Here is a 27,926-nt window from a genome sequence, read left to right as displayed (position 1 = left end):
CCGGGCTCCCGGGATGATAAGGCACTGGGGCGCCGCCTGGCGGTGGATACGGGTCCCTACAGGGCTGGGCTTCCAAGCCCCCTACCCGAGGCCTCCTGCATAACCAGGACGGACGCCCCTTCTCGGTCTGGAGGAGGCACACGCCCTCCTCTGGTCCTCCAAGGCGTCCCTGGCCGGGGACCACACGGGATGAACTGCCATCGGGGCGCCGCCAGGCGGTGGCCTTGGGTCCCTACAGGGCTGGGCTTCCATGCCCTATACCCGCGGCCCCCAACATAACCAGGACGGACGCCCCCTTGCGGTCTGGAGGAGGCAGAAGCCCTCCTCTCGTCCTCCTGGGAGCCCGGGGACCACAACTGGAACATTTTTCTTTACCCATTCTGCCAATATTCTGACATTTTGTAGAAAAGTGTTTCATTACCACATTCAGTTTAATCTTTAAATAAAAAATAGACAATATAATAAAAGGAGTCAATAATTCAACAGCAAAAGAGTTAAAGGCAAAGTGAGCTTTTATTGATTGTGTTTCAAATATTCTTTGAAGTTGGCATACCACTGTTTTAGTCTAATATTTCAGGATGTTTCTAGAAGTGGTAGATTGTAATATCCCAAAGATAATAACTGTAGGCATTATACAGTGACAATCTTAATTGTTGTTTCTATACATTTTCCCCCCAATAGCACCAAAATTTTTTTTTTTTTACTGCATTTTGACAAGACCATATATCTGTATATAAGATAAAATAAAAGCAAATAAAAGCATAAACAATCTGACTAAGAATGAAATGTAAAAAATTACTTAAAAAAACTTTAAAAAAAAAAAAACACTTTTTCAAATACAATCACATAATTAGTGTTTCTATTACAAGCAAAATAATAAGTGAACATTAATTAATTTATTAAAACTAACAAAATACACAATAGACCTGAATATCACCAATGATGGTAAAACCTATATGAAATTTTTGAAAAATTAATCAAAACAAATAATGTGTTCAAATAAACTATTTAATGATAATCAGACTGCGATGCTTAGTGGATGATCTTGCTTACTTTGCTTTTAGTGGTAAAATAAGGGAAGACAAACTTGTCACTGAAAGATAGATATGATCAATGAAACTGGTAGTGTGATTAGTGCCTATAATGGATATCACTTGCATTTTTGAATGCCTTAAAATATTGTTTTATAAATACACGATGAATACATATTATTTACTTTATATGGTAAAATAAATAGATTATCTTAAAAGACTACTAAAAGAAGTCACTTTAAAGTGTGTGAGATTTGATCAAACTGCATATGCAGAATTAAAACATGTAACCTTGCACCAGTGCAAACCACAGCTTACAAAAATATGTTTTCATTTTTATTAGTACTTTGTCAAGTAAAGGATTTTGAGGATCTCTCTTTTAATTTAATTTCCTTGAAGTTTTCTCATGACAAGGCTATCTGTGGGGGCATTAGTGAATAGACTTCCCACAAAAACATGTGTTCCCCAGAGAGAATGTCGAATGACTTTGCAACAACCAAGGTCTTCAATGCGGAAGCCCAAGTGACGGTACCGTTCATCTGTTTCAAACAGAGTGTTGTTTGTATAGGGTCCAAAAAACTGTTGGGAAAGCACGAGACATTTAGTAGATCATGGCATACAGCAGTATATACAAAACTTCATCTTCACGTTATTAGCTTTATTTCATACTAACATGAAAATTAAACCAACTGTGTTAAGATATATACAAGTTTAAATTTGTTTTAAAGCTGCTAATTTTTTGGAGTCAATGGCTACATTAAAGTAAAAATAAAAAATGGTTACTGTAAAATTTGAAAACACACACTTACTGCAAGCCCTGATGATGGATCTATAAAGTCAGCCCAATATCCTTCAGAACGTAAGGCGTAACAAATTTCTCTCGCCCCACTAATAAACTGAAATAAATAAATAAAACAAAAGAAAATTATTTCCATATGTGCAAAGTAGATATGTTGCACTTGTGTAAAGAATTTTATTAAAGATTGGAAAACCCTCATAGATGCAAATTAGCTCTAGATATGTAACAATATTCAAAGAATTCTATAGATAGAAAAGGCACTATATGACAGACAGAGATAGAACTACATAATTTGTTTCCTTGAAAAAATTAAACCATTTATATACTACAATAGTCTTGCATATAAGACATGGTAAATTATATTAACTGTTCTGCATATCTCAAATTATACCGGGAGTAATGTTCATAACAATACTGAAGAAAGGAAACCTGCTGAGATGTTAAGTACAACTATTATCTAAGAAATTCCAATGATCAGATAAGAATATAAACAAAACACATTTGAAACAATAGGAAACTTCACAACATGTTTATCAGCAAATGTTTTTTTACACAGAGTGGACAGAATGGGCCATTTATTAATAAAATACTTTGTTAGTAACCCCATGTTTAAAGAAAGGTCAGTCTCAGCATGATGCACCACAAAACAATGTAATTGAACTTGACACTAGGGTGTTTGTTGAAATGAAGTCAGTTAACATTTAATCATGGCAAATTACAACACTGATGTGCAAAAAAATTGAAATGATGATGTCTTAGATTTTACATGAAGTTTAACAAACAAATATCATCACAAAAATATTTTAATTAGTTTGTTGTTCAGAACAAGAAACTGCAGCACAAGGTAAAAAAAAAGCTACTAATTTTCAAATATAAATTAAAATAAAACTATAAACACTGAAAAATACATGATTAAATACATGATTAAATATACACTATATGACTGAAAATGTGGACTCCCTTCCAAATTACTGAGTTCAGGTGTTTGAGCAGCACCCATTATTACTGAGTGTACCATGCAATCTCAATTGACAAACATTAGCAGTAGTATGGATCATACAAAAAGAGCTCAGTGATTTTAAACATGGCACTGTCAAAGGATGCCAACTTTTTCTACAAGTCAGTACACAATTTCTGCTCAGGTAGATCTTCCATGGTCAACTGTAAGTGCCATTATTGTGAAGTGGACGTGTCTAGGAACAACAACAGCTAAGCCATGAGGTGGAACAAAATGCAAGCCTAGGGAGCAGGGCCTCCGATTGTGATGTAAAATTGCTTAGTAAAATTGCCTCTGAAAGGAACATCAGCACAAGAAATATACGTTGGGAGCTTTATAAAATTAGTTTCAATGGCTGAGCAGCTGCACACAAGCCTAAGACTACACACAAGACTGGTGTAAAGTATGCCACCATTAAACCCTGTAACAGTAGGAACGTTTTCTCTGGAGTAATGAATAATGCCTGGCTATCTGGCAGTCTGAGAGATAAATCTAGGTTTGGCAGATGCCAGAAGAACAGTACCTTCCGAACTGTATAGTGCCTACTTTAAAGTTTGGTGAAGAAGTGAAAATGGTCTGGGGCTGTTTTGCAGGGTTATGTGGTGCTTGATTTTAGTGAATGCTAGAGCATACAAATACATTTTAGACAATTGTGCGCTTCCAACTTTGCTGCAACAGTTTTGGTAAGGCCCTTTTCTCCTAGAACAAGACTATGCTCCTATGCACAAAGTCAGGTCCATTAAGAGGAGTTTAGTGTGGAGGAACTCGAGTGCCAGGCACATAGTGCTGATCTTAACTCTACTGAACACATTTAGATAAACTGAAATGCCAATTGCAAGTAAGGTCTTCATGTTCAACATTAGCAACTGACCTCAAATGGTCCTTTGGTTGAGCACAAATTCCCACAGTCACACTATACAATCTTGAAAGCCTTCCCAGAAGACTGGAGGCTGTTATATCTAGAAGATCAGTTCCGTATCAATGCCCATGGTTTTCCAATTGGATGTCCAACAAGCTCCTATAGGCATGATGGTCAGGTGTCCACAAACATTTGCCCATATTATGTATGCATATCATTATGGACAACTTAAAATATTTTACATACCTGTACTGGTAAACATTTAAAAAAGGTACTACTTAATCAACGGTTTGCTGTGATTATAATTTGTTTTGTAAATGTTCATAAATCTAACAATGAAACAGAAATAAATACAATTCATATGAAATAACACTGTTTAATAGCACTATCCATTCTATAAAGATTTCTTTACACATCTTTCAGGCATTTGGGGAAAAATAAAGATTCTCAGTCATATATCAAAAAGGCAAAACCAAATACATTCTTTAGGGAACCAGAAATTACTTCTTTGGTATAACCAGACAGCTATGCCAATTATTTTACTGAATATGGTCTGCTGTACATGATACGGCTGACAGTTCTATCATTATGGTGAAAAATGTAGTGAAAATGCATTTTTGAGTGGTTGTTATAACTTATATAATGTGAAAAAAAAATATTGACAATCCCTACTCATACCTTACATTAATTAAAGATGAATGAAAGAGAATGCAAATTGAGAAAATGCAACAAAACAGGATTTTTGTGAGTAAAGCACCACAGCTTACACTCACTACCAGAGCCACTGTGATTCAGAGCTTGCAGCCAGGACCAAAACCCATTCAAAACCCTAACCCTGCCTCCACAACTATCATGAGTGAAGATGTGACCCAGCAAAAGACAAAGGCAGGCAAAAGCATTTTTTTTGTTCAGACCTGTGCCATTCATCTGCAAAAAGTAATTGTAACAGATATGTAGTATAAAAGTAGCATATGTGAAAGTTGCCCCTCTGAAGGCAATATCCCTAAAGACTCCCTAACATGAACAACTGAACCCTGTATTGTTCTTTTATTATATATTGTGAATAACATCACTTTAAAATGATTTACTTTTAATGTAAATTGTATTTGTTTTTTTAAGGTATAAAAAACAGTTTGTTTTTTCTCACTAAGCTAGTAAAAGAATTTAAAGGGAAGAAAATTAAAATATATCATCTAAAACAGTTCAGTAACATTACATAAACTACTATGGCTTCTTACTTTTTCTAATAGCACCTCTCTTTCCTTATCCACTTCTTCACACCAGATAGTCATGTCATTTTTGGTTTTCTGGGTCACAGTTACAACAGTCATCATCCTACTTACTGGAGCCTCTGGGAACATTGTTGTAAATTCTAATAGTAAGAAGCAAGAGTTAAAGTACTAATACAACAAACAGAAGAATGAAGCATTAATGAGTCATGTACTGTAATGTTTATGATCGGATTTGTAACGCCCTCTGTTGGACTATTGTAAAAATAACTAGAGATCTAAATTAGAATCCAACAAAGGAAATAGCAGTACTGTACCTCATTTTTTTAGAAAAATAAAAAGGAACACCAGCATTGCAATATGTACGCTAATTAACTTTTAATCATCTTTTTAGTATTTGAACCATAATACAGATACAAGAAATAAATCAGAAGGTCAATGTAAAAAAAATTGAAATTACTCCCTAGAACTATAAAGACAACAAGAATGTACTGTAAACCAAAAAATCAGAACTCATCTTGAAAAGACACAACAGAAATAAACACCATCTGTTTGATGGAAATCACAAACTATGACAACCCATTTACAGTATGTGAGTAGATATGTAAAAGTAGATATACTGGCAGGTATTTATTACTTTTGATAGTGAATTTTATATTCAGGCACAAACAGTACCTACCCTACATACAGAAGTAACTGATAAGCAGTGAAAAAATCTGTCATCTGTTTGTAAAGAAAATATGATGCCCAAAACACTAATACAATAGTGAACTAATGCGAGTTTTAAAACTGCTTTAAAATATTATATATATATATATATACACACACACACACACACACATATACACACACAAATATATATACACACACACACATATACTGTACAGTAGCGTTCATTATCAGAAAAATATACTTAGCTTGCAAAGCATTATCTTAATTATAAAGTAATTAGAAACACGCTATACTACAGTATATTACTATAATAGAAGTAGCAATATTCCTTCAAAAACCGATGGTTATATCTTCTTGTACTTATTTATGATAACTCTCTTATCATGCTATTTATATGTAACTTGCTAGCTTGCAGGTTTCAAAACATCAGACTTGTTTCTTTTTTTTATTCTGGGGCTGGGGTGAGTAAGACACTCGCAGCAGGGAGAATAAGCACAATGATAACATCCTAGTGTCTTATTTAACATAACTTATTTTTAGGTTTTCAGATCCATGAAGCGCTTGTTGCTGAAATGTTGAACACTACACATACATTGTTGCAGTACTGTTTAATTTTCCATTTTAACATCAAGCAGCTAAGTGTTTGTGGTCTTTTTTTGCTTAACACAATTCATACTGAAGGTGCGACACCCAGTCACACAGTGCTGTCTTCTTTTTGGAAAAACAAAACAATCTTACACTGCTATTCTAACCGCTTTTGGGCCTTTCAGGACACCCACCCATAGGGTATTTATATATCTACTGCATTTCTAAGAAAGTTGACATGTCAATCAAACATCCAGCTTGATTCATGTAAGATGTGCCCTTCTTGGTAACTTTTACAAAAATATCCATATTTAATAATCATTACATCCATTACACATTTGTACATAAAACTAACATTAGATTTGCAGATACCTAAGCTACAGTAAATTAAAAAAGAATATTCAGTATCTAAACATAACTATAGCCTTAGAAGCACAGTACCTTTTTTTAGCAGCTCTGGGCAGGTCTGTATTGCACACTCAACATTTACACTTTCAAAATAGTTTTCTGCTTTGTTGACTTCCTGAGGGCCTGAAGCAGTTTCATTTCCCTACAAGTAATATATGGTTAATAAGCAGCTTACCACAGTACCATTTTCAGTGTTCCTGGATATTTAACAGGTAATTTTTAATCTATTTATTTCTATCAGAATATTTAACATTTTTTTGTGAATGGTTGCAAATATTGACATGAATGTTTTTTAAATCACTTGAAACAATTTGAAAACACAGTTGTTTACACATAACACCCTTTCACAGAGTTTGACATAAAATTTAAAAAGAAACTAATTATATCCAATTCATTAAACCACTAACACAGACATTAAGAAAAGAATGGACATGGCAATGTTCCTCTTCTCTGCAAATGTTTAGCTTTTTCAAATTCCAGATAATACAATCATTTGATTCTAAAACATAACTTTTTTGCCCGCAATTGGTCACTGAAATCTGAATACCTTTTAAAACTGATCTTACAACTGATGAAAATAGAATGATAGCAGTCAACAGGTTAAAATAAGATGTGATGCATGTGCCATCACCTGCAAAATCGTAGTTTAATGCTCAACCTACTGCCACTTTATAGAATACTAGGTCTAACAATCTGAAAACTCCTAATATTCTAAAGAAGATTTAATGATATTGCACATAAATGGATATCTACTCTGTATACAGACAAGCACACACAGAGAGAGAGAAATAAAAGTTTAAAATAATCATCCTTTTTCTATTACTGGTGTGCAGTGTGGAATATATTGTCCATACTGCCTACGTCATTTTAGTGGCTGGGCAGAAGTTCCTTCTAGCAAAGTGGAGCTGTCATATGTGCAAGTAACATATGCATATATGAATATGTATTCTAAAATTGTTATTATAAAATTTTTAGCAGTTGGTTATAGATTACTGCTGTCCAGCAGATACAGTCTGTCTTGTGCTCCAAGTACTTTCATCAGCAAACAGTTTACTGAGCTGGATAAGTGCGATACAAAAATGGATGGATGGATAGCGTTTAAAATACCAGAAATGTAGGGGTGGGGGCATGCACCAGGCTGAGCCTTGCTGAAGATCCTTTAAGGCACTGCAACAATATTTGTTGAAAATATGCTGTGGTCTTATTTTTCTTTTTTCCTTTTTCCAACCAAAGGGTCATTTCTAAAAAATCAATGGCATCTTAGAGACAAATAAATATGTGTATTTTTATGCAGTATTAAATATATACAGTTTTAAAAAATGCATAGTTTAAATAGGAATGATTAAAAATATTTGATGCCCTTTGCTCTAACAGTGTAATGTAAATGAGATACAAAAACTTCATTAATTTATTTGAAATTTTGGCGATATGTGTCTTCAGATTAATGTAGTCTATAAAACCCTAAAATAAAAAGAAAAAAGTCACATAACTGTAACATCTACAATATATGTTGAATTTTTTAACTTAATTTATTTACAAAATAAAACATTTTCTTAGACTGTCATGACTGTTTTAAGTCCAGCTATATAAATGGTCCTATGAAAGTTTCACTTGAAAGTCAGTGATTTTTTCAGATTACTGCAGATAAATGATATGGGAAAAATACACCAGGAGTGTGTGATATGTATCATCTATGATATCTTAATTGTTGTTTTAACAATGTATGAGCTGAAATTGAGTATGTCACTCACTTTGCAAAAAACAATCACAAACACACCTTGAGAGTCCACGCATTCATTGTTTCATGTAAGCTAACTGGACGTGTACAAAGCGAGCGCACCAGAAGTATAAAGTTTCAAACGGATTATTTTTATTTCCGTAAGAAGCACATGCCTATCGGATGCATTTTATTTTGCAAGCCTGTCTTAGTGGGGTTCCTTGATTCCAAAGCACTTCATTGTCTTTCATCCCGTCCTGATTTGTGTATAAATTATGTGCAATGACACAAAAATTCAGAGCAAGTGCATGTCTGCACACTGCTATTGAAAAATAGATGAAGGGCTACTTGATGATACCTGAGATGAATAGTGATGTAAATCCACTTGAGTGGTGGAAAATTCAAGTAGTACATTTTCCTAAATTGGGGAAACTACAAAAATAGAGGTTTTCAGCACTGGAAGAATTGTTGTAACATGTAACCATTCTGCTCTGAATCCAGATGTGGACAGACTGGTAATATTGTATACTGCAGGTTACACCATTAAATGAAAGAATAGACTGTCTTTTGGAAATGACACATCAATTATCCTAATTTGGATTAAATAAAAAAAATGTTTACATAAGCAGCATAGGATGGCACAGTAGTATTTTGCGCAAAGCAAATGCCTCACAATTTTCAGGAGACTAGATTCAAATCCTTGCCCATCTTGGATTAACAAGATCATAAAGTCTACATGGGGTGTCCACATTGTGTATGAGTCTGCCTGCATTATCTCTGAGTCCTCCAGGTTTACACCAATGTTTTAATGATGTTCAGCAGAGTGACTGGTGACTATAAACTGAGTTTATAGGACTATGTATGCATATTCATATTAGACTGGCCTGCTATGGACCGATTCCCTATCCAGAGTTGGTAAAACCTACTGCTCAATATTACCAGGATAAAAAAGTTTTGTCAAAACTTAACTAGATTAAACATACTCAGAAAAATGATTAGCAACATGACTTTGTCATTTGTCAGCTTTGGCTGTTGCCATGGGGGTTTGCTGGGAGAAAGATGAGGTGCTGGATTTAAAAGGGAGCTGTTAAGATGCTGGTAGGTTTGCACTCTTCTTTTGCCTTTCTCTTTCACTGTATTCACCCCTCTATTGGAGTACAATTACCTTTACCCAAAAGATTACAGTTACCATTGGATTTGTGTTCTTGTGCTATGCCTGTTTGTGTAGCTTTTCTGGGTTGGAAAACATCTGTCCATGGAGCACTTCCAAATTCTACAAACCTTCACATACAACTGCATATAACAAGACAAAACTTTACATAACATTCAGAAGGCTGTTCACTTGGGATATCATTTCTTTCATCACTTTCATATGCATTTGTGAAACTGGACTGTGTCATAAATGTTTATCATTTATCATTCTGTGTCTAGTGTGTTTTGGGGTTCTTTTGCATCTGTGTTAGTTAATTATCACTGTTGTGGTTATTTGGGTGGGTTTCTGTGAGCACATTATTTGTTTTTGCTTTTGTATTGTTTATTGAAGATATTCTTCATTATGGATTTATTTAGAACTGCTGTATTATGTTTGTGTGTGACCTGATGCAAATGTGGGTGCGTTTCTGGAGCATCCTAAATAAAATAAACAAATCACCTTGTTTTACAATGAAAATGTAAGTGCTTTGTGAATGGTACATATTTCTCTCAGAAAGTCCTCAATTTTACAAAAAGTATAAGTGTGTTGAGAATTTGTAGTGTCTCTGGAGGAAACTTCTCTATAAATCACTTTATAACTATCATCATTTTATAAGTGTTGCCATATGCACTATACATTCAGATGCTCAACTGGTCCTTGTACTCCCCCTTCGTTAAATAATCTATCAGATGGACATCACAGCTCAATTCTGTGAGTCTAATTGGTTATTCAAGATCACTTGCTAATTTAAGTTCTCTGTTGCTTGAAGCACAGCAGTCTGGTAGAAATGTACCATCAACTCATAATTTACAATCAGTTATCTTAAAAGTGTTAAGAACAGATACATTTACTACAATTTTTGCAAAACTGACATTTCAGAATGCACAAAATTACTATAATCACAATTTGTTCATAGTACATGTTACATATAATGCTTAAAGTAATATGTCTAGTGCTTTAGCAGGTATAGTTGAAGACTGTATCTCTACATGAATGAGTACTGCTTTACAGACAACAGTCAACTACAAAATATACTTTGAATCAGTCTGTTTTACATCACCAGCAATTCTAAGAAGAAAAATTAGTAGAACCTTCTTTAGTCTATCACAACTAAGTTATTTGTCTATACAGATATTTTTAACTGTCACACTTGATTTAAGGTAAACATAAATGGCTTTAAAATACCAGTATGATAAGCACATTTACAAATTACCACCTAATATGCTTTACCTGAAACTCGTTCACAAACTGAGCCAATATAAACTCATGTCTTTCACTATTTATAGGCTCAGAAAGCACATCTGGCACTTTTTTGTGATTATTGTTCATCTTCTGATCAGTAGTGCCATTCAGATGACAATCAAATCCTACATTTCCAGGCAACTGAAACCGCTGGTCTTGAGGGCCAAATGGACCCATTTTTTCATCAGGCCATACTGTTCTTGAACCTGTAACATAAAAGTTAGTATAGTAAAATAGATTTATAAATACTAAAAGGCTTTCATTCTGTGAATGTCTCCCCTAATTTAGGCTCTATGACATTAATATCAATGGTTTTTGCATTTATAAAAAAAAAGAACAAAAATAAAGCTTTTTTTCCCAGTGAACTTAAATGCCTTCCTAACATATTTAGTGTAGATTTAGAAAGTATTTCTTACCCATGTCGACTGGAGTAAAAGCTATATATGGCTCATCTGAACCAGAAGATCCTGCAGCAGAAAAATTCCTTGTGCCAGCAATCCTCCTTATTAATGTATGAAGCCCAGGGAGGTATGTCACAAGCCTGGCTCTATTACAGAGCACCTACAAAGACGTACAGCTCAAGTTTGATGAAAAGGAAGTGGACTGAACTTTCCACAAAGAAACAAATTACTATAAGTGAACATGCTTTCAAACTTTATGGATTATACAAAGTTACATATGTGACGCATACAACGACGAGAAAAAAAAAAAAACCACAAAGATTTCAGTTTTTCACAAACTGCAGTAATTGAATATTGTCAAGCTGCTCTTTAACACTGCTTTAATACCAAGATAGCAGATTTACATTTGGGCCTGAGGAAATGCTTTTTGCAGTTTGGCTTGATCTGTATTTTAAACAATAATTCACTATGAGACAGCTATTAGAACATAACATAGTTGAAAGGAATGGGCCATTCAGCTCAACATACTTGTGAATCCTATTAATCTTAATTCTTCAAAATATTTGGAGGTTTGAAGGCCCCTAAAGTCCCATTCTCTTTACATTGCGTGGCAATTTTGTTCCTTGTGAAGACAAATGTATTGCATATTGAAGGAACTGTTGGCAGGGGGGGTCTACAGCACACTCCTAATATGAGGACTTTATCCCTAATTCTTTGTAGTTGCATCTAGACATCCTCATTAAGATCATCACCTAAATAAAAACTTGCACTCAAATCCTGTTTTACATAAATGGTTACTCCTGTGCCTATTCGGTTTTGCCTATCTTTCAAAAATAATATACACTTGCTAACGTAATATTCTTCCCCATTTATGTTATTTAGCAAGGTTTCCATTATTAAAATTATAACTACGTGCAGCAACATAGAAATTCAGCTTTTTAATTTTTTTTTTTTAATTTTATTTTATTAATACTTTTACCATTAAGGCAAAACATTTTAATGTATTACTTCACTTTGGCTTAACAGTGGAGGAAATTTTCAAATTTATCCTGTATGTATTTGTACCACTATTTGTCCCTTTATGTGCCATTCTTCTGATTCTGTAAAGAAAAGTGATCTCAGATTCCCTGCTCTATATTCTACAGCCTTATAAGATGTAATAGAATAATAGAAGATAATAGAAGACTCAGTACTGTGCTATTGGCAAAGGGAGGTTTAAAAAAATAAAATGCAAGAGTGTCTATAATTGTGGAGGGGGATATATTTACTTACCGTCTTACTGCTTCAGCTCAGAGCACACACACAGAATGTCAGCAAATTATATATATGCATTTTTGTTTGCCTCAAAACCAGTCAAGTGTGGTATACAGTTAGGTCCATAAATATTTGGACAGAGACAACTTTTTTCTAATTTTGGTGCTGTACATTACCACAATGAATTTTAAATTAAACCACTCAGATGCAGTTGAAGTGCAGACTTTCAGCTTTAATTCAGTGGGTTGAACAAAAAGATTGCATAAAAATGTGAGGCAACTAAAGCATTTTTTAACACAATCCCTTCATTTCAGGGGCTCAAAAGTAATTGGACAATTGACTCAAAGGCTATTTCATGGGCAGGTGTGGGCAAGTCCGTCGTTATGTCATTATAAATTAAGCAGATAAAAGGCCTGGAGTTGATTTGAGGTGTGGTGCTTGCATGTGGAAGATTCTGCTGTGAACAGACAACATGCGGTCAAAGGAGCTCTCCATGCAGGTGAAAGAAGCCATCCTTAAGCTGCGAAAACAGAAAAAACCTATCCGAGAAATTGCTACAATATTACGAGTGACAAAATCTACCATTTGGTACATCCTGAGAAAGAAAGCAAGCACTGGTGAACTCAGCAACACAAAAAGTCCTGGACGTCCACGGAAGACAACAGTGGTGGATGATCGCAGAATCATTTCCATGGTGAAGAGAAACCCCTTCACAACAGCGAACCAAGTGAACAACATTCTCCAGGAGATAGGCGTATCAATATCCAAGTCTACCATAAAGAGAAAACTGCAAGCCACTCATAAGCCTCAAAAATAGAAAGGCTAGATTGGACTTTGCCAAAGAACATCTGAAAAGCCACTGCAATTCTGGAAAAACATTCTTTGGACAGATGAAACCAAGATCAACCTCTATCAGAATGATGGCAAGAAACAAGTATGGAGAAGGCGCGGAACAGCTCATTATCCAAAGCATACCACATAATCTGTAAAACATGGTGGAGGCAGTTTGATGGCTTGGGTGTGCATGGCTGCCAGTGGCACTGGGACACTAGTGTTTATTGATGATGTGACACAGGACAGAAGTAGCCGAATGAATTCTGAGGTGTTCAGAGACATACTGTCTGCTCAAATCCAGCTAAATGCAGTCAAATTGATTGGGTGGCGTTTCACGATACAGATGGACAATGACCCAAAACATACAGCCAAAGCAACTCGAGTTTATTAAAACAAACAAGTGGAAAATTCTTAAATGGCCAAATCAGTCACCTGATCTTAACCCAATTGAGCATGCTTTTCACTTGTTGAAGACTAAACTTCGGACAGAAAGGTCCACAAACAAACAGCAACTGAAAGCTGCTGCAGTAAAGGCCTGGCAAAGCATTAAAAAGGAGAAAACTCAGCATCTGGTGATGTCCATGAGTTCAAGACTTCAGGCTGTCATTGCCAGTAAAGGGTTTTCAACCAAGTATTAGAAACGAAAATTTTATTTCCAGTTATTTAATTTGTCCAATTACTTTTGAGCCCCTGAAATAAAGGGATTGTGTTAAAAAATGCTTTAGTTGCCTCACATTTTTATGCAATCTTTTTGTTCAACCCACTGAATTAAAGCTAAAGTCTGCACTTCAACTGCATCTGAGTTGTTTCATTTAAAATTCATTGTGGTAATGTACAGAACCAAAATTAGAAAAATGTTGCCTCTGTCCAAATATTTATAGACCTAACTGTATAAAATCATGATAAGCTGGTTAAGGTTGCATGGTGTATCTGTGCAGACAAATTCATTTACACACCATCTTCCTAGGTCATGTGATCATGTTAAACATTACAGTAAGAAACTTTGTAACTGGTAGTTGGAGTAACTGTGATAATATAATACTGAAGTATTACTGGAGAATATGTAATGCAATATACAGTATGTTTAGACTTTTAATTCATTGTTATTCAAGAATGTTGTTAAGGTATTGTATGCAGTTTTAACAGTCCAACTGGAGAAACACCTAAATAGTATACGGTTACACAATAGTATGGATAAAAATGAGGGAGAAATAGGTATATTAAAATAATGCGTGGCAAAAATGCCATTGGTCGAGCTTTACAATGCATGTATAAAAACTGTATAGGACTTCCATTATGTATGTTTGTAAATCACAAACTATTCTTTAACAATTTAACTAACTTATCAATGTATGTATACATTGACCCACTTCCATAATCCACTTATTCCAATTTTTGTTACAGGACAAGTTTGTGTTAAAATAAATTATATACTGTATATTTACACACAGACACGCTATTAGACTGTTTACTTCTTCAGCACTAGGTACAGACAGAAATTTCATAGTATCCAAAATATCAACTTCTGTGGAGTAAAAAAATCCAATGTTTATTAATTCATAGTTAATGTACAAAGGTACATTCAGAGTGTTCAAAATTTGATTAAAAAAAAAAAAAAGAATTTTTTTTTCTGATTCTTTACAGATTTGTTATCAAATTATATTAAAGACTTACACATAGAAGTACCATCTGAAAACAATCAACTCAGGCATAAACCTTTATGTGGAATACGGAAAATCTATATTTTAATGTAGTATTTCTCACTGTAACTGTTAATGAAACAAATACTTACACTGGTCATCTTGATGAGCTTGTCTTTTTAAATCTCCACCTATGATTGAATTAAGGATGGTCAGTGACTCAAAAAAGATTTTTTTTTTTAACATAAGCAAAAGTGAATGAAATGAAGAGTGCTTAGCAAGTAAATAATATAGCACATTATGTGACTTTACCAGTGACCTTCAGTCATAGCCTTCATTTACATATTCTTAGTAGTTCAGAGGAAGTCAGTAGAGCACACTCGTGACTCAATCATGTAATATGAGATGCCCAGCAACTCAGTCCAACAAGTTTGCGACTCACTTGAATAAAATCAAACAGTTTTGATTTTTGTCTTTAGTCATAGAAGTGGGTTGTGTCCATCAGAGCAACCAATGAATACTCATCTGGAAGTACAATGCATAGAATGCAGCGACAAGGAATAATGTGTTTTGGATCTCAGAAAAAGAAGAGATGCTTGTCTGTCTAATGTCATGCTTTATGTGTCATGACAAAGGATGGGGGGGTTGGTTAGAGAGAAAAAAAAAAAAAGACAGATTGAGGGTGAACTCTCTATAGCAACACTGCCTCCATTAGGCAACACAATATTGGTTGTCAGAAAAAGGGGCAAACATGACTGTTTTAGATGGTCATCACTCAGTTGGTAAATGTGATATGGGCAGGGATTTTCAGTCACTTACATTGACATAGATAGATAGATATATAGATAATGGCAAGTATGATATTGTATTCAGACAGATCATTTCCATGCAAATGTTTGTTGTCACATTTAATGTATATAAACTGTTTGCTTTCAACAACCTTACAGGAACTGCCCATTCCTTGTAAACCAAATAAATAAGGAAACTGGGATTGTTTATAAAAAATATATTGTTAAAGGGCTGCACATACCCCTTGCAACTGTATAGGCAATTAGCCATACACTGCAAAGTCAAATCGCCTCAACAAATATTGCACAAACAGTTTGCATCAACTTTTCTTTTCATCTGACACAATTCGGTGTAAAGCTGAAAATGCTGAAAGACCTGGAAAGGTAATAGTGTGTCAGTAGGTATGCAGAGTATATTCTCCGAGTCAAAGCAGTTTTCTCTAATAACGTGCAAACAATAGATACAGTAAAGTACACATTAGCCCACAGCATCAATGCACAGGTAAGTCCTTCTAAAGGACAGTGACTTGTGTGGTTAGTCATATTGTGAAATCAGCCATTCTGACAAAGACATACTCCACAGTGCACGGATATTCAAAGTTGCCAACCCAACCAAGTGACACAGTTTGTAGCTTTCTTTTAAATTGTTAAATATGTTTGTATATTTCAAAATTACAAGAATACTTTCTTAATTGTGTCTTGCTTCCTAAAGCCCTTCATATTACTACTGAATATGAAACAGTTTTAAGTGATTGAAGTGTGACATTCACAAACCATCAAAAATTCAATGCCTTTAACATTTAATCATGTAATGCACAAATTAAGAATGACTATGTATTTTGGCATTGGTCTGCAAAAGATTATTACAAAGCCCCTCCTACTTTCTTCTGTTATGACAGATTAAGCATTACTTTTTCTTCAGCTGTTGAAAATACCACCACTTTGTTATACATTTTTCCATTTCACAACAACAAAACCTCTAAACTTTTCCAAGCTATTCCATAATGCACCATACACCCTATCAGCATCACACTGAAAGTCACATGTACTCAATCAGTAAATGCTGGACTATCCGCCATCTCTTTTTGCACCATGAGTGATGATCTCCATGGTCATTTCACTGGGCTTCAAGTATTAACAGTGCATGCATAATTTTGAGGTAATGTATGCACTCATGGAACCGACTGAGCCCAAATTGAAATACCAGTATTATTCATGGGAGACTTGACTTCTTATGCATGCATCTTTGAATAAAATGAAGATTACCTTTTAAAAGCTGTGCATCCTGATGCATCAGTAATTGTTATCCTTATAATACATACTTAAACTCTGGATTTAAAGCATTAAGCACAATACTTCTATATTCCTTAACACAGTGTTTTTCAACCAGGGTTCCACGGAACCCTTGTGCTAGCCAAGGGTTCCGCCAAAAAAGTCCCATGATATAGGACATACTGGTGGATAATTGCACAGGTTTCCATGAGCAAGATAACCATTCGCGCTTGGTTCCACTCCAGCGACAAGGTTAAAAAACACTGCCTTGACGTATTTTGTTTAAATGAAAGCATTAAAGCACATCAATTTCAGAAATATTATAGATTATGAATTTTAAATGTGTTTGATTTAGATAACTCTGCTTTTGTGGATGTTCAAAGTTAATATGTACTATTCAAAGTACTTTTACTTTGACTTCAGACAAAAGAACATTTTGTATCTTGTAAATTTTACATTTATGTAAAGATCACATTCAAGTTCTAATTAAAATGAAATCTTAAAATACCTATTTATATAGAAAAAATGTTTTTAAAATGCATATTTACAAAAAATAGTTTCTGGTTTTAGGACAGCGCGTCTATAAATCCTGAAAGCGTGCTGTCAGAATAAACAGCAAAGGCAAATTAAATGAAGGTCCAACTTATTTTTCATTGTCAACAAGACATGTACATACACATATCACTGTTAATTCTTCATGATGCACAAAACTCTAAATGAGCCAACTTCAGGTTGCCTACTGTAAGTCACAAATAGATCAACTTCCAGTACTAATAAAACATTCCAAAAACACACAAGATATTTATCTAATAATTTTATTTGCAAACCAATCTCTATTATTAAACCGTCTTCAATTTACTGTCAGTGCTCCCATATTTAAATAGAGTATGTACTGTATTTATCACTTTAATTAATTGGTTATACAATGAACATGCCCATCCACTTCTACTTCTGTACTGCTTTCTCATTCTTTAAATAATCTTTTTGATACTCTTATGCCAAATTTAAAACCAAACAAAATTCCATTAGAATGAAAGAATACTACTACTTCTTCTTCCGGCTGCTCCTGTTAGGGGTTGCCACAGTGGATCATCCAAAATTGTTATCTGCATATTGATTTGGCAAAATTTTACACCGGATACCCTTCCTGATGTAACCCTCCCCAATAATCCGGGCTTGTGTTACAAAAACATATACTGTAGATTCTGGAATATAAGCCGAGAAATTCGTCCTAGATTTTTGGCTTGGAGTTTGGGGGTCGGCTTATACAACGAGTATCATTTCAGATTCAAGATTTACAGCGCAATGCCGGTTTTGCCGATGAATACGGAAGTAATTAATGATGAAACCACAGCGCCATCTTTCAGATGAAGAAGTAACTTTGCATGCTGATACTTTAAATTAAATAAAGAATTTATTCAAAAAAGTGTTTTAGTAGTTGATTTTATTAATAAAATTTATAATAAATTATCGGGAAGTTTAAAAAAAAAAATTGTTTTGATTTACAACCAACATCTTGCGTTACGACCCGAATGCGGTCACGTGTATCCGCTTGCGCGATTGTAAACAAACAACTGAGAGCGTTAGTAAGCGTCAGTCGGAGCCCAGATACATGTGTTTGTGGATGTAATTTTGGTCATTGCAGTGATTTACCTATACAGTGCATCCGGAAAGTATTCACAGCGCATCACTTTTTCCACATTTTATTGTTACAGCCTTATTCCAAAATGGATTAAATTCATTTTTTCCTCAGAATTCTACACACAACACCCCATAATGACAACGTGAAAAAAGTTTACTTGAGATTTTTGCAAATTTATTAAAAATAAAAAAATTGAGAAAGCACGTGTACATAAGTATTCACAGCCTTTGCCATGAAGCCATGTGCATCCTGATCATCCTTGAGATGTTTCTGTGACTTAATTGGAGTCCACCTGGAGTAAATTCAGTTGATTGGACATGATTTGGAAAGACACACACCGGTCTTTATAAGGTCCCACAGTTGACAGTTCATGTCAGGGCACAAACCAAGCATGAAGTCAAAGGAATTGTCTGCAGACCTCCCAGACAGGATTGTCTCGAGGCACAAATCTGGGGAAGGTTACAGAAACATTTCTGCTGCGTTGAAGGATGAGCACAGTGGCCTCCATCATCCGTAAGTGGAAGAAGTTCAAAACCACCAGGACTCTTCCTAGAGCTGGCTGGCAATCTAAACTGAGTGATCGGGGGAGAAGGGCCTTAATCAGGGAGGTGACCAAGAACCCGATGGTCACTCTGTCAGAGCTCCAGAGGTCCTCTGTGGAGAGAGGAGAACCTTCCAGAAGGACAACCATCTCTGCAGCAATCCACCTATCAGGCCTGTATGGTAGAGTGGCCAGACGGAAGCCACTCCTTAGTAAAAGGCACATGGCAGCCCACCTGGAGTTTGCCAAAAAGGTACCTCAAGACCTCTGATGAGACAAAGATTGAACTCTTTGGTGTGAATGCCAGGCGTCACGTTTGGAGGAAACCAGGCACAACTCATCACCAGGCCAATACCATCCCTAGTGAAACATGGTGGTGGCAGCATCATGCTGTGGTGATGTTTTTCAGTGGCAGGAACTGGTAGACTAGTCAGGATAAAGGGAAAGATGACTGCAGCAATGTACAGAGACATCCTGGATGAAAACCTGCTCTAGAACGCTCTTGACCTCAGACTGGGGCGACGGTTCATCTTTCAGCAAGACAACGACCCTAAGAACACAGCCAAGATATCAAAGGAATGGCTTCAGGACAACTCTGTGAATGTCCTTGAGTGGCCCAGCCAGAGCCCAGACTTGAATCTGATTGAACATCTTTGGAGAGATCTTAAAATGGCTGTGCACCGACGCTTCCCATCCAACGTGATGGAGCTTGAGATGTGCTGCAAAGAGGAATGGGCGAAACTGGCCAAGGATAGGTGTGCCAAGCTTGTGGCATCATATTCAAAAAGACTTGAGGCTGTAATTGCTGTCAAAGGTGCATCGACAAAGCATTGAGCAAAGGCTATGAATACTTATGTACATGTGATTTCTCAGTTTTTTTATTTTTAATAAATTTGCAAATACTTCAAGTAAACTTTTTTCATGTTGTCATTATTCGGGTGTTGTGTGTAGAGTTCTGAAGAAAAAAATGAATCTAATCCATTTTGGAATAAGGCTGTAACATAACAAAATGTGGAAAAAGTGATGCACTGTATATATAATTCACTAAGACCATGCAAGCAAGACACATAATTGCTAAGGAAGAGAAGGTAAAGAAAGCGATCACAATCGAAACGAAGATGGAAATTGTGTGGAAATATGAGAGTGCTGTTCGTGTGACTGATCTCGCTAATATGTACAGCATGCCGAAATCCACCATCTCGACAATTTTACAAAGAAAAGATTTGCATAAGGAGGCTCCTTCTAAACAATAACCACCTTCTGTTTCATTCTCCTCCTCCTCCTCCCATCCTGCAGCCCAAAGATGTCAAATTAAATGGCAGGTACAGTATGAAATTGTTGTTTCTAGAATATAATGCCTTTTATTGTCACTATACACATGTACAATGAGATTAAAAGCAGCTCCTTCAGTGCAGAGATATGTGTAGAACAAAACAAGTAAATAAACAAATGGTGCGAAAAGATGCAAAGAAGTTGCAAAAAAAGTTCTGTATAGGGCTTGTATGGTTGTTTTTTTAGCCTTAGCATTACGCCGGATCTGCGGCCCGCTTCTGCTTTCTTTCCCTCCTCCATCTGCGTTGTCTCCTAGACCCGACAACAATCCACAGAGAGCCCGCTGGTCTCGCTATGTTGTGCGTGTATTGAAAAACACTCAGAAACAGATGTATGGCTCTGGACACCGATGTCTATAAGGTTCTGACGGGTGCAGCGGATGTTCGCTGAACCGATCGTGCACAAACAAGCAAAAAAAAAAAAAAGTACAAAAACAACAAAAAAGTGCATTGAAAAGGAGAGCCCTGAGCCACTGCGACCATGCTCCTAGCTTAATCTAGCCTACTTCTGGTAAGCTAGGCACTTTTTATAACTTTTTGGTTAGTACATTAGAAAAATTATTGGTGTTTTGGTAAATTATGCACATTATACAACCCTTTTTTATTTTGAAAAGGTTAAGTGTTGCAGTGGGAGGTTCGGAACGCATTATGGGTTAGCCTTCGCAAATGAATTAAGTTTGTAAGTCAAGGGTCCACTGTATTGCGTATTTAAGTTAATCAAATTTATAACGAGTCTCCACCCGCCAATGTACTGTATTTGCGTATATAGTTTCAACACAAAGGTTTCATTTTACCAAACTTCTCCGCAATCACTTCGTGGTTTCCATCAAAAATGCCGGCAGTCTCAAATTCTTGCCGATAAACATGATAAATATACCTGAAGAGACACTTTTAAGGAAATTTAGAAATTTTGCTTGGAGAAGGGGGTCGGCTTAAATACCGGTCATCGGCAAATACATGTAATTTAGTAGGTAGAGAAGGGGGTCGGCTAATATACCAAGTCGGCTTATATTCCGGGATCTACTGTATGTTCTATGGTGCTTTGCTTTTGCAGTTTTGCCATCTCTTACAATTCTTATCCTTTATTTCTGCCTGAAGGCGGTACCTAATATGAATACAGTGAAAATATGATTCCACTGCTTACCAGTGGACAACAGCCCATTTACTTTAGCAAAATCAAAAAATATAAAACTTTTTTTTTCTTGTGAATAAAGTTGTTTCCTTTTTACAAATACAAACTGACCAGCAGTGCTCGGTGTTTATACATTGGTGAGTAGACAAAATGAAGGGATATGATTTCACATTTGATTTATTGCCTATTGTCCACAAAATGGAAACCAGCTTTGTTCAGAATGACAGCACAATAAAGACAAGCTAAATGCAACTAGTTGCTAGCCAGGTAGCACTTCTCAGACTCCATATACAAAACAAGATATCCCACTGGAAAATAAAAAAAAATATATATATAAAAAATACAACAAATAGTAAAACTGCACTTTTGGAGAGGTGTTCATGAATCAACAAAAAAAGTATTTTATATAATAATCTGTATGCTCTCACTATATTAAACTCAAACCCTTGACTGGATAGAGCAGGATTTAAAAAAAAAAAAAATACACAAGGGTGAAATAAAGTAAATCAAACCTATCACTCCCATATCTACACTGACCCATTCTGGCTCAATGTTCTGACTAACAACCTTACGTGGACATCTGTAGGATGTGTTGTACAATTGGGATACCCAAAGGCCACCTACACAGTCTCACTGAGAACATGCAAACTTGTGCATTGATTTGAAGTAAGTTCAGTAGGTAAGTTCAGAAATTGTTAACAGATCAAGTGGTACCTCTTCAAGTCTGGCTGCCCCATTTGCCTAACTGCTCTTGATGAAAAATTCCCAAGGAAAATGTTCCTGCAGTGAGATATGAGGGTGCACAAAAGTGTAACTCTTAAGTGTTTGGACTTCCGTCCTACATTCCCAAAGACATCCCTGTTAAACAGGCAATATGACCCTTGCCTTATTGAGTACAAATGTGGGCAGAACCTGTGAATGATTGGTGCCTGTTCACACTTAGAAACTCAGTGCTATTTATGATAGTCAGCAGTCTTCCTGAGACCCTAAATTGCATTAGGCAGCTTTCAAAGTGTTCTTTTAAATTTATTAAGCAAAAACGCACAAAAACTTTAATTTTTATTCTGCTGTTTTAAAATGCAACAATGACAAATGTAAGATGATTTTTTTTTTAAATTTCCTATTGTATTATACTGTACAGTAGACCCCTGTGAAGTCGCATCGCAGTTCAGGGTTCGTGGACTCAGTCGTTCGTGGATTTTCCTTAGAACCTAACTATTAATTGTTAGCGGAAAGCGCAAATATCCTCCGCAATTTTTTATGGCTTTTGTCATGGCAATATTGTGCTGTAGAGAGAACAGGAAGCAACCACTGAGGGAAACGTGGTTTGGGAAGGTGAAAGTAGCCAATCCGAGAACGTTATTAATTTCTCCTTGCTGCTGATTGACTGCTGCCATGTGACGCATCTCCTGGTGAGTGGGTTTACCACCGTGGTTTGGGATGGTGAAATAGCCAATCCGAGAGCGTTATTAATTTTTCCTTGCTGATGATTGACTGCTGCTTTGCGACACGTCTCGTAAGGTAATTTTTTTAGGTAATGTACTAATGTATTAAGCCGGGTTTGTAACAAAATTAAGGTGCTTTGGGGGCATACTGTACTTATGGTTGAAACTATAAAAACAGGCATTTAACCACATCCAAAAGTTGCAGTTTATCACAATTCGCGGGTGCTCTAGGAACATAACCCCCATGAATTCTGGGGGTGTACTGTACTGCATAATTTAACATTCGCCTATAATTTTGAAAGTTGTTTGCAACTTCAATTTATGTTGGAAAATCAAGATGGGTAAAGTACCAAATTGATGAATTGTAGCCAAAGAATATGGAGACTAGAATGTGATGTGTGTTCATTTTTGTGAAGTTAATGACAGAACTTAGCTCCACACGAAATGCAAATTAATATGACACAATATAATCCAATATACTATAACCGTGATGCCCAACGTATGGCCCCCGGGCCATATTCCGGCCCGTGAAGGTGTTACATATGGCCCACTCTTTTATTCCTATAGTCTCATAGTCAAGAGATTTATGACTGTATGCTAATATTAGAATAACTTTCAGTCAGAGATGATCCCTGATGGCGCTGGAGGATCAACCCTAACTGTTTTCAGAAGCCAGACGAACACATTTTGTTAATTCTTTCTTATCTGTGGTGCTCATGGGTCTGGTATGTCTTCCCCACCCCACGCACCTCCTACCTTTGAATAATGACCAACCACATTGACTCAACGTAGTTGAGGAACGTTGAGGAATGGAGCAAAAACTCGCATCATAACATGTGTGGCGCCCCCTGCGCCTTACAAGAAATACCACGGGTCATCGTATTTGAGATATTTTTCCGTGTCAGACAGTTTGCCTTCGGCATTTGATTTGAGTGGATGGTGCTATCAGTGTAGCTGTGGAAAATGCCGGAAAGAAAGAAACGAAAGGTTGACTTGGAGTGCAGAAATTTTCAGGAGATGTGGACAAATTTGTATTTTTTGTACAACACGATGAGAAACCACTGTGTCTCATCTTTATGGATACAGTTGCAGTATTCAAGGAGCACAATATTAAAAGATATGAAATTAAACACAAAAACAAAGTATGATCAATGTGTTGGTTTCCCACGTGAAGAGGGTGGTGGATTAACAAAACTGTTTAATAAAAGAAGAAAAGAAAATGAAGCAGCAGTTCGAGTGAGTTTTCAGGTTGCTCACATATTGAGTAAGGAAGCCAAACCATTTTCCGAAGGTGAATGTGTGAAAAAGTGCATTCTTAAAGTGGTAGAAGAACTGTGCCCGGAGAGAAAGAGTGCAATTGAGACTGTTAGTTTGTCTTGAATGACAATCACAAGACGAATTGAAGATTTGGGAAGCGATCTTCCGCTGCAACTGAAGACGAAGGCCGGTCAATTTGAAATGTTTTCAATTGCTGCTGATGAATCTACAGATGTTACAGACACTGCTCAATTGTTGGTGTTTATTTGTGGTGTAAACACTACTTTTCAAATTACTGAGGAGTTGGAGGCAATGAAAAGTATGAGTGGAACAACTACTGGGGAAGACGTGTTCAGAGAAGTATCACAAGTGATCTACGACCTTGGGCTCAACTGGAGTAAACTTGTAGGAGTGACTACGGATGGTGCAAAAAGCATGGTTGGACAGCACAATGGGTTGGCTTCCAGAATAAGTCAAAAAGTGGTCGCATCAAATGGTTCTCGACCATTACAGCTACACTGCATAATTCAACAGCAGAATCTCTGTGGAAAGCAATTGAACTTAAAACATGTTATATGAAGGTCGTTGTTAAAATTGTGAACTTCATAAGATCGCACGCGCTTAATCACAGGACTTTCAGAGAATTTCTCAACGAAATTGAATCGGAGTATAAGGACGTCGTTTATCACAGTGAAGTTCGTTGGTTGAGTCGAGGCAAAGTGTTAAAACGGTTTTTTGACCTGCGGCACGAGATAGATATCTTTATGACTGAAAAATCAAAGCAACTTCCTGAGCTTAGTGATCCCTCGTGGCTATGGGATTTAGCAATTTTGTGCCATTTAACGTAATATTTGAACGAACTCAATATAAAACTGCAAGGAAAAAACAAGCTTATCTGCCATGCGTATGTGGATATAAGTGCATTTCAAGCTAAATTGAGACTTTTCATGCAACACGCTGAAAGGGAGCAATTGGTGCATTTTCCAAAGTGTACTGCACTACGACAGGCACAGATGAACGTTCACTTCCCAAAAAGAAGAATGATCCAACTTCTGAAGCTGCTGAGTGAAAATTGAGGAAAGGTTGGCAGATTTCCATGACCTCGGGAGTGAAATCCGTTTTCAGTTGACGTTCTCACTGCGCCAATTGATTTACAACTGGAACTGATCGAGTTACAATGCAATACGTCACCTAAGGATAAATTTAGAGAAAAATCTCTACCAGAGTTTTATGCTGAACTGTTACCAGTGAACATTCCAAATTTGCGAAAGGAAGGACTGAAAATGACCACGGCGTTTGCGAGCACATACGTTTGTGAACAAACTTTCTCCGTGATGAAGAGAGTAAAAACCGGGTCATGTTCTCACATTACAGACGATCATCTTCCTTCTGTGCCAAGGATCAATGTGACAAATCTTGACCCAAACATTCCGAAACTGGTTTCTGAAAAACAACTGCAGACATCGCACTAATAAAATAAGCATCGGATGGTGAGCCCACCAATTATTGATTTTTCATTTTAAATTTTCTCACGTTTCGGTAACTAGAATAATTTTAAATATCCATATTTAATTTTCGCATACGTTGAGGCCCATGAAATTCACAGCAAAGTCAAGTTTGGCCCCCTTATTATGAAAGGTTGGGCACCACTGTACTATAACAATGAAGCAGTGGTTAGTGCTATTGTGCAGAGAACCAGCTGACTGTGTTAAAATTTAAGACTGATCAACATCTATATAGACTTTTCATGTTCTCCTTAAGTCTTTTTCTAGTATTTAATGTTCTCCTGACATGTCACTGATGCACTGACCTGCTGGGTGACTTTTTCAAAACCTGCACGGTGTGAATGCATGAGAGTAGGTGTGTTTGTGAGCATCCCTCAAACTCGGTCAGATCCTTCCTTGCACTTGATGCTTCTAGAAATTCCACCGTGGGGTAAATGTTAATATTATACAAAATTATTGTCTGTTATACTTTCATAGTTATCACTCTTTAATTTAATATTGTTCTTTATCAGTATGATGCTGCTGGGGTATGTGAATTTCCCCTTGGGATTAATAAAGTATCTATCTTAAGTCTCCAGCTTACCGCAACCCTAAACGGGAATTACCTGCGTTTAGAAAATGGACGAGAGATACAAAATGTTTAAAACACCTTAAATCTGCATGAAGGACGTGGCTCAGCTTTTATACAAATAGTAGATATTGCTAATAACACACACAAGCTTACAGCAATGCAATGATAAAAACAACACTGATGGCATCATTAGCTCATTAGTTTGTATTCAGTGCCAGTTTGGGCTTATTTATGCAACATATCTGAATTGTACCGTGTTAGTCATTATCAATGTAGTGAGAAATCAAGTATAATGACACCTTTTATTGGCTAACTAAAAAAATTTAAATATGCAAGCTTTCGAGGCGACTCAAGCCCCTTCTTCAGGCAAGATGCACATTGTAATCTTTTTAATTGACTTGTCACTGCAACATATCTGAAAGGAATATTCTAAAGATATTGAAGTTTCACTTATATTTTGTGGTACGACTACTGAACTTTATAATAAATAATAACTAAAAAATGGACTCCATAATAAACGTGACACTAACCGAATTACAAATAACATTGCTTGTTATGTTCTGAGCACGCTGAATACACAACACTGGTTCACTACATACAAACAAATGTAATACTCGAATTTTCGAAAGGACAAAAATGCTCAAGTAAATCGAAACCGCACAAATAAAAGTCTTGAGGGAATACAATCAAAAACAGGAGTTCTGAAAAAAAGGAAGATGAAACGTTTATATCTGTACAACCAGAGCCAATATAAACCTGTACCGTTAACGCCAGTAATAGTTTAATTTTGCATGGACAACAGCAGTGTGTCCACCTTCATAAAAAAGATTAAAGTTATTAAGATAAAGAAAAAACACTCACTTATTATAAAACATGTTTTACAAAAAACGATACTAAACATGACAATACAATATCGACTGTACTTATTAAAGAAAAAAGAAACAGATTCGCGTACTCACTACTACCTGTTTATCTCTCCTCGACCTCCAAGACGTAAACGTAACGCGTCATGACGTCACCATCACAGCGCCGATCTACGGGTTACAGTTTGGTACAAACATTACATTTTTATTGAACCGCGTCTAATTTTCTTTTGTCATTTTATTATATCTGATCGAGCATCGACATTGTATATTACATACAAAATACAGCATATTGGAATGGAAATCCAGAAGATGAAACAATTATACCCAAGCCGTGTATATATATACACACACACACACAATATATACACACAATATATACGAGGTATGACAATTTAATTCCTGTAGCGACCGTGTAGTGTCGCTCGTGTGGCGATGGGTGCCTTAACTGTTTAACTAGCGTGTCATTCATTACCCGATCTGAGTGCGTGCCTACCCAATTTGCGCGCGCAGGCGTATTGAAAGCCTAACATGCCGTAAAGTGTTCACGCATGCGTTAAACAGATTGGGCAGCACCGTTAATTAATAAAATACATCCATTCATGTTTTGACTCGAGTGTCTATTGTAATGACAAGTTTAATGAGACATATTACACTTTAAAAAAAAAAAAAAGTTTTTAAATACGTGTTTTTAAATAAAGCGGCAAGATGTTAGGAAG

General features: G+C 36.1%; 1 protein-coding gene across 3 annotated transcripts; it reads right to left on the bottom strand.

Annotated features, from left to right (window-relative positions):
• Positions 1 to 494: 494 nt before the first annotated feature.
• mmadhcb (metabolism of cobalamin associated Db) lies at positions 495 to 27,379 on the bottom strand. 3 transcript variants are annotated; one of them, XM_039757336.1, is made up of 8 exons: positions 27,310 to 27,379; positions 15,013 to 15,051; positions 11,148 to 11,292; positions 10,720 to 10,937; positions 6,614 to 6,722; positions 4,925 to 5,058; positions 1,841 to 1,927; positions 495 to 1,610 (listed from the first exon to the last, which is right to left on the bottom strand). In XM_039757336.1, the coding sequence occupies exons 2-8, from the start codon at positions 15,019 to 15,021 to the stop codon at positions 1,416 to 1,418; spliced, it is 897 nt and encodes a 298-aa protein (XP_039613270.1). In that variant the 5' UTR covers positions 15,022 to 15,051; positions 27,310 to 27,379; the 3' UTR covers positions 495 to 1,415. The 3 variants fall into 3 exon arrangements, with proteins under 3 accessions (XP_039613270.1, XP_039613273.1, XP_039613272.1); XM_039757339.1 differs by having other exon boundaries at positions 27,307 to 27,329; XM_039757338.1 differs by having other exon boundaries at positions 27,304 to 27,328.
• Between the last annotated feature and the right edge of the window lie 547 nt (positions 27,380 to 27,926).

The sequence above is a fragment of the Polypterus senegalus genome, chromosome 6, assembly GCF_016835505.1.
Source record: "Polypterus senegalus isolate Bchr_013 chromosome 6, ASM1683550v1, whole genome shotgun sequence".
NCBI lineage: Eukaryota > Metazoa > Chordata > Cladistia > Polypteriformes > Polypteridae > Polypterus > Polypterus senegalus.
Note: the sequence above shows the minus strand (reverse complement) of the source record. Positions and strands in the feature narration are given on the sequence as shown.

Coding starts and splice junctions, on each gene's coding strand:
- mmadhcb (XM_039757336.1), bottom strand. Junction 6,723..10,719: donor AGTTTGTGAACGAGTTTCAG/GTAAAGCATATT, acceptor TATTACTTGTAG/GGAAATGAAACTGCTTCAGG. Junction 5,059..6,613: donor CCCAGAGCTGCTAAAAAAAG/GTACTGTGCTTC, acceptor TCTTACTATTAG/AATTTACAACAATGTTCCCA.